Consider the following 14,873-nt stretch of genomic DNA (forward strand, 5'->3'; position numbering starts at 1 on the left):
AAGCACTTCAAATACTGATCTTTCCCTCCCTCCCCCAAGAAACAAACACTTCACTATCATAGCTCAGCTAAATGGGCTGTTAAACATCTGCAGCAGAGGCTGATCAATTCCAGCCAACAGCTGGACTCTAAGCAATGCAGAGGTCATGATAAATGAAACCACTGTGCTGGCTTCAAAACTTGCTTTGTAATCTTCTCCAGACAAAGCATGACCAAAATGCATCTATTGTGGAGGACATCTGGGGAAATCTCAAATTCATTTTCATTGGGAACTTATTGCTTGTTGTCAAATAAAAATAAATGGAAAACACTATGGACCATTTTAAAAAACATTCACACTGTAAACTTTGGCCTAACGTTTCCTCCTGCAGCTTTGACCTTGTTTTTCTACTGTGTGAAAAAAATCAATACAGTCTGGTATTACAGTAAAATTTCAGCTTGTTCTTGGCTTACTTTAAATAACTTTATTGTCTTCTTTTCCCCTGTCTGCGTCTGTTGTATTTGGCACTTGCAGTTATTAACATGAAACCAAGTTGAAAGAAAAATTTAAATATCATTAAAAGAAAAGCAGCAGGACACCTGGCTCGCTCTCCTAAAGCCACAGATACCTTTACAATTTGTCAGGGTTTCCAATTTTCTCCCCCACTTCAGTTTTCCTTGTCATTTTTTGTATGCAGGAAGGCAAACAAACAAACAACTTTTCACTGATACAAAAATGTATGCTTTGTAACTTAAGAGGAGCTACAAGTTAAAAGAAAGCCAAAAACACTACTACTCAGTAGAATAAATAAATAAAAACATTAGTGATTTTATTTCTTTGCTGTTGAACATTTTCTTGCTTCTTAAAATGTATTTATGTATAAACTAGACAGCCTTGTCTTAGCTGTGGGTTCTCACTATTTCCATTATTATGTTACAGATGGCAATGGGAAAAGGCACTCTAGAAGACTTGTAGTAAAGGGCCAAGTAACAAAAAAGCCCAGACCAAACCAAAACAAAAAAACCCAACAACAACCCTACGCACTTTGCTCAGTTTCTGCTCTTTGTGACAAAAAAATAGATCCATGCATGGCAAACAATAGCTCCGTCTGGAACACCCCTTGGGTAGTCAGACAAAGCTGATCATTCCCAACATCAAAACTGAGAACCAAGTGCTTCAGAAAAACTAATAAAAGCATGAAACTCAAACTGTGATATACGGAGCTGATTGCTCGCTCTGTTCACTGATGGAACGAAGTGGGAGATCCATCAGCCCATGAAAGACACAAACCCTTCACGTTACACCCAACAGAAGAAAAAAGGCAAACGGCCATTGGACTTCTTATTCCCATGGCATATCATGAACAAGGGATTTCTCAAGGGGCAAGTGTTACCCCATCTGTAGTTTCCACTAACACGTCATTACTGAAAACAAGTACATTCTTACTTTGGTAGTTGAAGCTGCAGATGAGTTGGCCACAAGGCTCATTATTACATCACTGTTCACTGTGGTGCACACAGCTGTGGCTGGAGTAGGTAGTCGAGAGGGAACAATTGGCAACGGCAACAGTCCAGGTCTGTTGTTGCAATTGCTGCTCACTGTACTGTTACAGTTACTGCTGTTCACGTGATTCCCATTGGAGCTCCATTCTCGGCGATCCCACCCAGTGCGATAATCTCTTTCAAATCGGCTGTGGTGCCGTGACATCTCGGTTGACTGTGGCTTCTTCTCAAAGGGAACTCAAGAGTTTGCCTGAAATATTAAAAAAAAAGAGATATTGTAAATGAAGCCCAAAGCAAAATTTCTAGTCAATCATTTGGGCCAGTCCCACCAGCCCCTATCATGCTTATTTTGCATGGCAAGTGAAATTGTTTCATTCACCTGCCAACCAAACATCAGGAGAGGCGATTGTGTTTGTAGTAATCTTAATTAAAAATTGAAATGAGAGAGTTAGGGTATTGACTGAGCATGTGGTGCAAAGAATAGCCACTCGGTTTCCAGGGAATTCTACACACCCAAACATTCTAGCAGGATCTCAAGTGATAATGCACAAAAAATGAAACACCAAGTTAGAAGCAATTCATCATTCATCCTCTTTGACAAGTTTCTAGCAGCTTCCTAAACTTTTTTTTTTTTTTTTTTTTTGAAAATTAAACTTTTCACAGGTCTTGCAACAAAGAAATGTCCACTCAGCTTGTCCCAATGAAGGAAAGATGAAAAGAAAGCCTTTATATTTGACATTGCTCCTGCCACTTTCATTTATTTTAACACACTCAGAGTTCCATTCATAGATTCACAGAGTTTAAGGCCAGAAAGGACCATTAGATCATCTAGTCTGACTTCCTGTATATCACAGTCCATTACATTTCATCCATTTACCCCTTTATTGAGCCCTGTGACTTGTGTTTGACTAAAGCATATCTTCCAGAAAGGCATCCAGACTTGCTTGAAGGACATCACGATAGAGAATCTTCGACCTCCCTTGGCAGTTTGTTCCAGTGTTAATCATTGTAGAATTCTACCTTATGGTAGAAATTTCAGCCTGATTTCCAATTTGAGTTTGTCTAGCTACAGATTCCAGCTACTGGTCTTTGTGATGTCTCTCTCCGCTAGATTAAAGAGCCCTTTAGTACCCTCTATTTTCTCCTTGTGAAGATACTTATAAACTATAATCAAGTCACCTTTCAATCTTCTTTTTGACAAACTAAACAGATTAAGCTCTTTAAATCTCTTACTCTAAGGCATTTTCTCCAGGTCATGAATAATTTTTGCAGCTCTTTTCTGCACCCTCTCCAATTTTTAAACATCTTTATAAAAATGTGAACATTAGAACTGAATGCAGTATTCCAGTATCAGACTCACCAATTCCATCTAGTGAGATAAAATCACCTCCTTACTCCTACTCACTACTACTTTTCTTACACATCCAAGGCTTGCATTCACTCTTTTTGCCATAGTATCACATTGGAAGCTCACGGTGAATTGTTTGTCCACTATCATCCCGCCATTCTGACTCCTTTTCAGTCCCTGCTTTCCAGGATACAGTGCCCTATTTTGTAGGTATGGTCTGCACTGACATTTTTCTAGATGTATAACTTTGCATTTGTCTCTATGATGTTTGAATGGGCCCAGTTTACCAAGCAATCCAGATCACTCTGACAGTCCTGTCCTCATCATTATTTACTACTGTGCCAATCTTTGGTGTCATCTGCATATTTTATCTGGAGTAGGCAAGTCATCTCAGCACAGCACAGGGAGCCAGGAACTCCTGAGTTCTAATCCTAGCTCTGACTATGTGACCTCGAGCCAGTCATTTAACGCTCTCTGCCTTAGTTCCCGTATCTGTAATATGGGGACATCTCCTGAGTGATGCTGTGAGGATCACCTACCTCACATTTCTACAGCATTAGGAAGTGAGAAATATTATATATAAATGCTAAATACAGTTACTCGCATTAATAAATCATGAACATTTAGTTCATTACAGCAATTCATCGATTTTACTTGCATCACACCATCCAATTTATTATGAGATCAGTGAAACCCATTTTGTATTTAAGAATCCATAAAACAAAAATGGACAAGTAAAATATCCCAGATTATGATAGCTGAAGAGATATTACTTCTTGGTGTTTTTTCTGCTGGACTAGGTTGGTGATGCACTATGTGTGGTTTTACTTATGTTATCACCATGAGCCACCACAGGATTTGAAGAATTTTTGAGCACCAATACAAGTTGTCTCGAGGCTCCCATTAGCTTGTCCAGCACAAATGTCTTAGCACTGTTGAGTGAGACTACTTTATCTTAAGTCGAAGGTGGAAAAAACATACTGGGAAATTCAAACATAAACCACTGATAGATGTCTTCAAGAGATATAATTCAGAAATACTGTAAGACAGTAGCAAGTAAACAACCTTAGTAATCATACAACTGGTAATACTACAAAATGGCAAATAAAACTGGCCTATTAGAGTCTAATGAGGCCTGTCAGAGACATACCATTTACGGGTTAAAGAACATTCTCTAATTGTACTAGAAGGGATCTATATCACATGGAAAATTCTGCCAAAACCTGAATCTGCAGAGATTCGTCCTTCTACTCCGTGTCTAGTAAAATTGTGTGTAGAGGCCCACATCGTCAACTCATGATACTTGTGTTTTATTCAAACAAAATTTCATGGCTCTTCTGACATGCAGGTTATGAGGATGCTCCTCAACCTTTTTTAAATGACATATGGAAATGATGCACCAACTACTGATTATGGCAAAAATTAGAGGCCTGCTGTGCGTCAATGAGGCTACAGTAAATAGAACATATTTATATAAATAGAAAATTTAAAAAAACATAATGCCGGGGGGGGGGGGGGGGGGGAAGGGGGGAGATTTTCTATGAGCAATGACTGCCATCTCAGACAAAATTAGTACCAGAAATGTAGCTTTAATGCTTAAGCAATTTAAAAGACTTTTATAGCAGCTTTTATTCCATGGTCTAAAAATACTTTACAATTTTTAACCAAAAGGGGCAGTATCAGCTCCAATTTACAATTTTAAAATGTACTTGTCAAGCTGTTGAGAGTGGCTCACGACCATGAGTGCCAACCTCGGGAAAGACTGTCAAGGAACAGGGCACAAACTGCACATTGGTTGTATGCTCTATAATTAGATTTCACCAATCAAATAACAAGTGTGAACTCCTCAAGGACGGTAACAGCCTAACCATGGACTCACAGACAGTCCCCTTGGGTACTCCAGTCTATCCTACCACCCAGGCAGGCTTGTCTTTGTGATAGATGGTCCCTTACATCAAAAATCACAACAATATTTAGGTTATTCCCAGTACCAAAGGACCAGTCACTTACTCCAGGTCAATTGCACCCTTGATCTGTCACCAAAGACAACACTTGTAGCCAATCCTTTGAAACTAACTGAAGGATTATTAACTAAGAAAAAAATGAGAGTTATTTATACGGCTAAAGCTGATAAACATACACACACACACACACACACACGAGTTACCGAGTCTTAAATTCCAGAAGGTGATAGTAGCTGTTCTATATACAAGTTCTATATGTCCTTGCTTATGCTTAGAAATATTGTCCTCTCCAAATTCCAGGCAGCCTGGTGCTAATTTCTCCTTAACATTTTTATTCCCTTCCCCCAGCATTCAAACTGTGATGGAATGAGGCCTTCTGCATATACCCTCTTCACAGATATGCGGGAAGCAATCATCAAAGTGGTTTGATTGGTGTCTATAGGCTTTTTGCTGGGGAGAAGAGGACACCTCTTGTGGTAAACTAGTAATGTTTCTTGTGGTGATGCTTCTCCCCCGACTGTGGGTATGTACAGTCTTAGCAAACATCTTTACAGTTATAGAGCAAACACTGAAATATTACCTTATTCACATGGGTACCAATATTATAAGTAACATTAATACATGCAGCATCCCACAAGCATAAAGTCTAAACATTAAACACATTCTTACAACTCGAATACTTATTTTACCAATACTAACTCACACGCAAGCCAGACTGATTTCCAGCTATGCTTTTGTCAGTATTCAGTGAGGCCCAGAAGCGTTGGCATGAGCTGGCACGTGGTCTGCCAGCTTCACAGTACTTTATCATTTTATATCTCTGGAGAAGTCTGCCTCTCCTTTTTTGCCCATAAATCTCTGCAACCTGCATGTGGTATCAAGGGACAACTTTGTGGGATCTTGTTTTGGAAGGTAGTTGGGAATCAAATGGCCTCCATCAGATGAGCTAAAGGAGAATTGCCATAGCTGTATTAGTATTCAGGTTTATATCTTCTGTAGGCCAACTGTCTAGAAGGAATCAAATCATGCCTGCATGTATCCACACACATTATGACTTCAGCAGAATTGACCTGTCACTCAGCAGACAGCAGTGGTAAAAATGCCCATAGATCATGCAGTAAAAACTGCTAAGTATTAACTTAAGTCACCATGTCCCCAGCAGTTCCACGATCAAATGATACTGACAGGCAATTACACCAATAACTAGCAGAGGAAAGGGCTGCAAGGAACCCAAGCATTGTGACAGGGTCAGACCAGATGGCTACCGGAGAGTGCTAGAAGGCCAATATATCAGCCCCAGGCAAGGCTTTGTCAAGAGCCATGAGGGTTTAGGAGAGGAGCAGAATGCTGGCAGAAGAGAATCCTACAGGTAGAAGGACTGGGGGAGAGAAAAACCCTGCCCGAAAAGGGCAAAGGATCTTTCCCAGCCTGGAGGCCTCAGGGAAGAGACCCTGCCAGAAGGGAAAGATTGAACTGGACATTTGGTTTGGGCACTACCACGCCCAATGGGGCTGTCAGGGATCAAGAGCCTCCCCTGTCAAGGAGGCCAGGAAGGGCCCCTGTCCGAGCAGGGTATGGACATTAAGTCAAGGGGCATGGGGAAATAACCCAGTGAAGCTAGCAGCTTTCCTCAAGCCACAGTGCGAGGCTGCTACTTGTAGGGGGCCTGGAGTTGAGGGTGGGACTCACACCCCACACACCCTACTGGCCATTCACTGGAGGGGCAAGAGCCCCAGCAAAGAGGCAAGGGCCTATGAGAACCAGAGACAGGACCAGGAGCCAGCAGGAAGCAGTCATCTTAGAGAGGCTGTATTACCCTCCCCCACCACTAGAGGGTGGAAGAACACTAAAAGGTGAAGCAGTGCACTGACCTACCGCTAGAAGGAAGTGCTGGACCCACCGAGATAGAGGAAGAGTTTTAGCCACAGCATTAAGAAGTTTATTTAATATGTAATACCCTGTTTATGAGCAAACTTGTTCCTCGCCACAGCTGCAATTCTTAAGAACATTTTATAATGTTCTCAATAAAAATTAAGATCAACCACCGGAAACATCACTGTTTCTACATATGTCATCAAACATACGCTACCAGTTGAGGACAAAGCTATCTGGCAGCAACAAGATGTGCAAAAATGAGATTGTAGTGATGGTTACATAATGCATGAGAATTCTATTGCAAGTGCTTGTTATTTTTTTTTTAATTTAGAAATAATATAAAATGAGCCCATAAATAGCTGCGGGGTGGAGGGGAAGGGAGAGGGAGACGAAGTTGCACATGAACAGGTTATTGAATTTTGAAATACATTTATGAACCCCTGGTTTACAGGCTATCTCCCTCCCCTATTTAATTGGTGAGCCAGAGTGACCATAATGTGCAAACATATCTACACTCATAACTCAAGCTTATCCCATTGAAACTGTGTAATGAATGGAGCATAATCATCACATCCCTCTACATGGTATTTGTCACAGCCTAGTGTAAGATCTCTTGAAAAACTGCATTGAAATAGGATTGCAAATTATTCTTGTCAGAAGCAGGGATGGCAGCAACGACTGTAGTTAAGGATGTTTATGCACTTCCATCCTAACTCAGTTTTCAATGGCTACAAAATGTTCACTTTTCAGGCATGCTCTCTTTTCAAAGGCCTTTTTGTTTTGTTTTGTGATAATTTATTTTTAATGTGTAAGCAAAAATAAATCTTTCAGACATTCTGGAGTACAACGATGGGTACAAGTAATTACCCCCATTACATATAAATAACTCCTAGGATTTAAAAAAAAGTTACCCCAAAACACATGCAGACATGTATGTGTGTGTGTGTGTGTGTAAGAGAGAGCATAGGTGTGTGTATCTATCCATTTATGATACTTTATTACAGAATGTGGACTTGAGGCTGAAAAGGATCCTAATGGGAGCAGGAAAGACTCCACTGATTGTTCTTCATGTGGGAATAAGGTATACTGCCAGATTCTCGCTAGGACACATCAAGGAAGACTATGCCAGGCTGGGGAAGAAGCTTAAACAAATGGAGGTTCAGGTGATCTTCTGTGGGATTCTACCTGTCCCAAGAGGAAGAGAGTGAAGGCAAGACAAGATTATGAAGATCAACAGATGGTTCAGACAATGGCTTTCAGGTGTTCGACAACTGGCAAGCATTCATGGACAGAGAACTGTTCACATTCGATGGACTCCACCTGAGTAGGGAGGGAAATAGACTTCTGGAATGGAGGAAGGTATAACTGATTGTTGGGAGATGCTCATATAATGCCCATGCCTGGCTCTAATATTGAGCAGGCAGAAAATCAGCTAAAAGAGGATATAGCAATGGAGAAAGGAACAATAGAAGGTAGAGGAACAAGAAGAAAGAAAGTGCCAATTCCACTGACAGTAACAGTTAGGTAGGCAACTCTGGCAGTAAAATGACTGTACCTAATCAGGTAAGGAATCTGGGTGAAACCCAGCAGAAATGACTAAGATGTCTGTACACCATTGCAAGAAACCTGTATAACAAAATGGAGGAACTAGAATTACTGGTGCAGGAAGTTAAACTAGATATTATAGGGATAATAGAGATGTGGTGGAATGGTAATCATGATTGGAGTACCCGCACTGAAGGGAATGTGTTGTTCAAGAAAGACAGAAAGAAAGGTAAAGGTGCTGGACTAGCATTGTATATTAATCACAAGGTAGACTGAAAAGGAATTAGAACTGGTGGAATGGATAAAACGGAATCTTTGGGTCAAAATTACTTTGGGGATGAAAGGTAACAGAGTCTCCATTGAGACAGAGCTTGGGGTCTGTTACAGACCTGTAGGATTCAGTTTGGATATGGATAGAGACCTCTTTAATATTTTTAATGAAATAAATACTACTGAGAACCGTGTGATTATGGCAGTCTTTAATTTTCCAGATGCAGATTGGAGGACAAGTGCCACTAATAATGGTAGGACTCAAATACTTCTGGATGTGATAATCAACAGATTTCTTCACTAAATAGTCACTGAACCAACAAGAGATGATGCCATTTTAGATTTAGTATTGGTATAGGACCTCATACAAGAACTGGTTGTAGAGAACAATCTTGATTTGAGTAATCAAATTCAGTTTAATATAAATAAAAGAATAAACAAAAATAGATCTATAACTACGGTCCTGGATTTCAAAAAAGCAAACTTAAAAAAATTAAGGGAACTAGTAAGGCAAGTGGACTGGACTGAAGAACTCAAGGATCTAAGGGTGGAGAAGGCTTGGAATTACTTTAAGTCCAAGTTGTAGAAACTATCTGAAGCCTGCATCCCAAGCAAGGGGAACAAATTGTAGAAGAGGGTTGCAGAGCAAATTGGATGAACAAGTATTTTAAACAGGATATTAACAGAAAGCAGAAAACCTACAAAAAATGGAAGAAGGGATGGATCAGCAAGGAAATCTACCTTTTGGAGGTCAGAAAGTGTAGGGAAAAAGTAAGAACTGCCAAAAGTCAAGCAGAGTTGGACTTTGCAAAGGAAATTAAAACCAGTAGTATGTTTCTTTAGCCATAAAAATAAAAATAAAACAAAGAAAGAAGAAGTGGGACCACTAAACACTGAGGATGGGCTGGAGATTAAAGATAATCAAGGCATGGCCCAACATCTAAATTAATACTTTGCCTCAGTTTTTAATAAGGGTAATAAGCAGCTTGGGAGCAGTGGCAAGGTGGCTAATGGGAAGAAGGATATGGAAATAGAAATGATCACATCTGAGGTAGAAGCCAAATTCAAACATCTTAATGGTACCAAACTGGGGAGCCTGGATAATCTTCATCCAAGAACATTAAAGGAACTGGCACATGAAATTGTAAGCCCAATAGCAACGACTTTTAATGAATCTGTAAACTTGGGAGTCGTACCCTGTGAGTGGAGAATTGGAAATATATTACCTATATTTAAAAAGGGGGGGAGAAAGAGATTCCAGAAGATACTATTGTGGTCAGTAATGGGCCTGAATGCAAGATCCTAAAACAAGTCTTGACAGAGAGAGTAATTAAAGACAGCGAGGCAAATGGTAGTTGAAGTAAAATACAACATGGTTTTACAAAAGTGACAGACCAACCTGATCTCTTTCTTTGAAAAGTCTACTGATTTTCTAGAAAAAAGTAAAACAGGAGATCTAATCTAACTGGATTTCAGTAAACCATTTGATACAGTTCCACACTGCAAATTATTTGTTAAACTGGAGAAGAGGGGGATTAATATGAGAATCAAAAGGTGGTTAAGGAACTGATTGAAAGGGAGACTACAACAGGTCGTGCTGAAAGGTGAACTGTCAGGCTGGAGGGAGATTACTAGTGGAGTTCCTCTAGGATCAGTCTTGGGATCAATCTTTTTTAATATTTTCATTGATGACCTTGGCACAAAAAGTGAAAGTTTGTTAATAAAATTTACAGATGAGACAAAATTGGGAGGTATTGCCAATACAAAGGATGACTGGAATATCATATAAGAAGATTTGTATGACCTTGATAAATGTACTAATAGAAGTAGAATGAAATTTAATGATGTTTAAATGTGATGTCATGCGCTTAGGCACTAACAAGATATTTGCTATAAACTGGGGATGTGTCAGTTGGAAGCAACAGAGGAGCAGAAAGACCTGGGTGTATTGGTCAATCACAGGATAACTATGAGCCACCAGTGTGATATGGCCATGAAAAAAGCTAATGTGATCTTTGGATGCAACAGGGAAGGTATTTCCAGTAGAGATAGGGCAGTGTTATTACCATTATAGACAGCACTGGTGATACATCATCTGGAACACTGGTTGCAATTTTCGTCTCCCATGTTTAAGCAAGATTCATTCAAACTCAACAGGTACCGAGAAGGGCTAGTAGGATGATCAAAGGAATGAAGAACCTACCTTACGAGGGGAGACTTAAGGAGCTTGGCTTGTTTACCCTAACAAAATGAAGGCTGAAGGGAGATATGATTGCTCTCTATAATACATCAGAGGGATAAATATCAGGGAGGGAGAGGAGTTCTTTAAGTTAAGGGCCAGTGTTGGCACAAGAACAAATAGGTATAAACTCACCATCAATAAGTTTATCCTTGAAATTAGATAAAGGTTTCTGTTCATCAGAGGCATGAACAGCCTTCAACAAGGAGTAACGGAGGTAAAAAAAAAACTTAATTATTTTAAGACTGAGCTTGATAAATTTATGCAGGAGATGGCATAATGAGATTGCCTACAGTGGCATGTGGCTCATCTGCAATTGCTATTAGTAAATATCTTCACCAGCTGGAGATAGGGAGGACTCTGAGTTACTACAGAGAAATCTTTCCCAGGTGTCTGGCTGGTGGGTTTGTCTCACATGCTCAGGGTCTAACTGATCACCATATTTGGGGTCGGGAAGGATTTTTCTCCCAGGTCAGAGTGGCAAAAAGACTCTGCAGTTCTTTTGTCTTCCTTTGCAACATGAGGCACAAGTCACCTGCTGGTTTAAACTAGAGTAAATGGTGGATTCTCTGTAACTTTAAGTCTTTAAATCAAGATTTGAGGACTTCAGTAGTTCAGCCGGAAGTTATGGGCCTATTACCGGAATGGGTGGTCTGCGATGTGCAGGAGGCCAGGCTAGATGATCATATTGGCCCCTTCTGGCCTTAAGTCTTTGGCACCCATTATCATAGCATCTGAGCACCTCACAATCTTTAAAGTGTTTATCCTCACAACAACCTATGAGGTTAGGAAATGCTGTTATCCCCATTTTACAGATGGGGAACAGTGGCACAGAAAGTGTAAGTAACTTGCCTAAGGTCAGACAGGAATTTTGTGGAAGGGGAAAATCCCACGCACAGATGAAGATCATTCTACACTGGCTTAGTCGGCTGTACAGCATACAGCTTTGTGAAGGTGCACAATCAATAAGACAGCCTTATATACAGCCTTATATACACATGCTGCAATTACGTCCTAGCTGAGTAACTCCAATCTTAACCAGATGGAGGAACCCTTGATCCTGTTTGTTATATGCAATAAAAGTTGTGTGTGTGTGTGTGCGCAATCAATGGGGAGCACAAATACTTTACGGGGGGGGGGGGGGGGGGGGGGGGGGAGAAAGAGCACGACTCAGCAGTTAGTGGATGAACTGATAAATTTGAGACAGAAAGGAGAACAAGCTGCCATTAGGGGGGTGCTGTAGAAAAAGATAATAGGCTGGAGAAGAGAGATCTAGCAACCAGAAGGGTCAAAAAATCCTCCTACAAGCTGAAACTTGATTTACTGATATTGCAGAGGGGCCAACCCACCAGTCTTTATCAATGCCAACTAAATCCCAGAATAACTTATTCCTGAGTGTGCTGTGCAAAATTCACACCAAACATTTAGAACCATTACAATTAAAGGGAAAGGATGGGTAAAGTATTGACATCATGCCGGTTACATCAAGCCTGATACAATGCCAGTAAAAGAAAGGCATCAGTTCCCCATATCTCACATTTACAGGGAAGAAAATGTATGTATAACATTATGAGATAAACTTTCTGGGAATCTTGTAGACATCTCTCTCAACCTATCAAGGCTTAAATGTGCAACACACTGTAGATAAAGTCCTTAGGAGAGAGAAAAAATTATTATCCATGTAGGAAGGTTAAAATGCAGTGGGATTCCTCCCATAAGTGTAAATAACTCTTTCTATAGCCAGAGTTTCATGATTATTTCTCACGCTTTTAATTTTCAACAATAAAATTCAATAATAAAAGCACGGGGATACCAAGTCTGTGCAGAATGCAGGTAACTATGGGACTAAAATGAGGGGCATTTTATCCGTATGCAAGCAGAGTCTTTTAGCCTTGTGAATCCCGAGAACTTCCATAGGAGTCAACAAACGCCATTACAACTCTGATATGCTAAGGATGTGTTACACTAGTGTTATGGATAAAATTTATAGACAAGGATAACATTTTGAAAAGCACCTAAGTGACTTAAAGCTTAAATCCTCTCCTCAAAAGCACCTAACTCACTTAGGAGCCTAAGTCCCATACACAGTACATATCTTAGGTAAGATAATATGTTCATTTCCACAGTTAATAAACGAACATATATGTATAGATGCAAGAGCTACATTTAGGGTGACCGGAAAGTAAGTGTGAAAAATCGGGAGAGGAAGTGGGGGGTAATAAGCGCCTATATAAGAAAAAGCCCCAAATATTGGGACTGTCCCTATAAAATCAGGACATCTGGTTACCTACTTACATTAGAAGCATTTGCAACTGCATTGCACTGCACAGACTTTGCCAATTTTAGTAAATTTTAGTGCTTAACATTTTATATTATCTGCTCAACACTTACCACAGCCCTCCTCCCCCCAAACCAAATACTTACTGGTTTGTAGAAAAACTGTTTCTCAGTCATGCTCTTCTAAATGACAGCCCAGCCTGTGCCTTAGGGCAGCTTTTCCCTTGCTTTCCACATTCATCTAGCCTCAGTCTCTTTAAAATGCCTATCCAGAAAAACAGGCTTTCAGCCAGTCTACAGCCACAGAATCAGATTTCTTGGGCTATTAGAGATTCAGCTTCATTAAGTGACTTCAAAACTAAAGGTCAACCTTTTAATTTAAATTTTTCCTGGATAAGCTTCTGTTTCTAAATTTAATTTAAAAAAAAAAAAAAAAGTAAAATGAGAGAAATACGATATGCCATTTGCATAAAAGCTCAGAGGCATCCACCGAAGTGGCTACTTGGTTATTAGGGGAATGGAAGAAAATAAAAGAGAAACGAAACATTCAAATAAGCAGCTAAACAGCACCATTAATTGTCAGACTGGACAAACAGAAACACATGTAAAATAGCTTATTAGAAAGCTTCACAATCAGTTAAGTATATGCACAGCATAAGTATTTTATGAGATCTACACAAAACCAGGGATGATGATGGGGAGAGAGACTTGATGTAATCAGCTCGAACATGAAGAACTGTAACTGATAAGGAGAAAATGTCTCAGTACTTATGCTTGAATGATTTCGGATATAGGCTGGAGGGGAAATGTTACTGGATGCAGTTTTATCACAGCATGCCAATACAGCAACCTCTTCCTTAGGCACAGGGACTAACCGCACAGCATTCACATATAAGAGACCACCATTATCCCAAATGTATCAGTGTTTAAAAGCACTCTGGATACTCTGAATTTTAAGGACATGCAACACATACGTAACCATATAAATACAGCTTTAAAAATATTTGAAACAATAAAGTATAAAATTGCTAACCCATAATGATGCTGAACAGTGCTGAGTTATAAACTCATAACAATGCCTCTTTGTATGTTTCATCTAGTATAACAGTATTACAGATTACTGTAAATCTACATAATACTATGAATTATAGTGGTGCTTCCGGCAAGAAGTGGTGCTTTTCCATCTCCTCATCTCTATGTGGAATTCTGTAAAACTGCTAGGTCAGGTCAAAATTGGGATCACTTTTCCCATACTTTTTGGGTGACCTGCCAGCTTTGGGAGTTGATTTACTCTGTACAAGTGCACCAAATAAAGAAAATGTTGTATTATACTTTATAAGGAATTTCTTTTACACGTAAAGCATCATTGTTCTAGGTCTACATCCAACTAATCCATTTTCACATTTTTGTTTAACTTATCTATTTATTTTGGACAACTTCAGTGAAAGACTTCTTTGTTAGACTAAATTGGTAGGAATCCAAGCGAGATTCTGTAAAGCTGGACTTGCAAGCAGCTGTGTAGAAAGATAAGAACTAGAAATATTTGAGGGACAAGGAAACAACTTTATTATCAAGTAAGCTCTACTTTTGTAAACCCCTGATTTAGGTTTGTAAGTAGAGTAAACAAAGAGTAAAGTAGAGTAAGCTTCTGTAAAATCCAAGGCAAGGAAGACAGACTTGAACCACTTTAGTTAGATCTAAAAAGCCCCATCAGCCGGTGATAAAGGAGCAGAAGATCTAAGAGAGTACCTAGGATCTAATTTTTCTAACTATATACAGCAGGAGACAATGCAATGGGATTTTTTTTTGTTATTTTTTGTTATTTTGTTTTTTCAAATCAGAGCACCAACACAACAGCGTCTTCTTGGGATAGA

At 39.6% G+C, this 14,873-nt stretch overlaps 1 protein-coding gene across 1 annotated transcript in view; it reads right to left on the reverse strand.

Moving 5' to 3' along the window:
• The window catches only part of KLHL29 (kelch like family member 29), a 510,263-nt gene that overhangs the window by 303,549 nt on the left and 191,841 nt on the right, over positions 1 to 14,873 (reverse strand). The window contains exon 4 of the mRNA XM_067544703.1: positions 1,426 to 1,731. Within this exon, the coding sequence (XP_067400804.1) occupies positions 1,426 to 1,686 (261 nt within the window). The 5' untranslated portion in view covers positions 1,687 to 1,731. The remainder of the gene's footprint in view (positions 1 to 1,425; positions 1,732 to 14,873) is intronic.

Source organism: Emydura macquarii, unplaced genomic scaffold, assembly GCF_026122565.2.
Source record: "Emydura macquarii macquarii isolate MOO-44397 ecotype Brisbane River unplaced genomic scaffold, CSIRO-AGI_Emac_v2 contig_1027, whole genome shotgun sequence".
NCBI lineage: Eukaryota > Metazoa > Chordata > Testudines > Chelidae > Emydura > Emydura macquarii.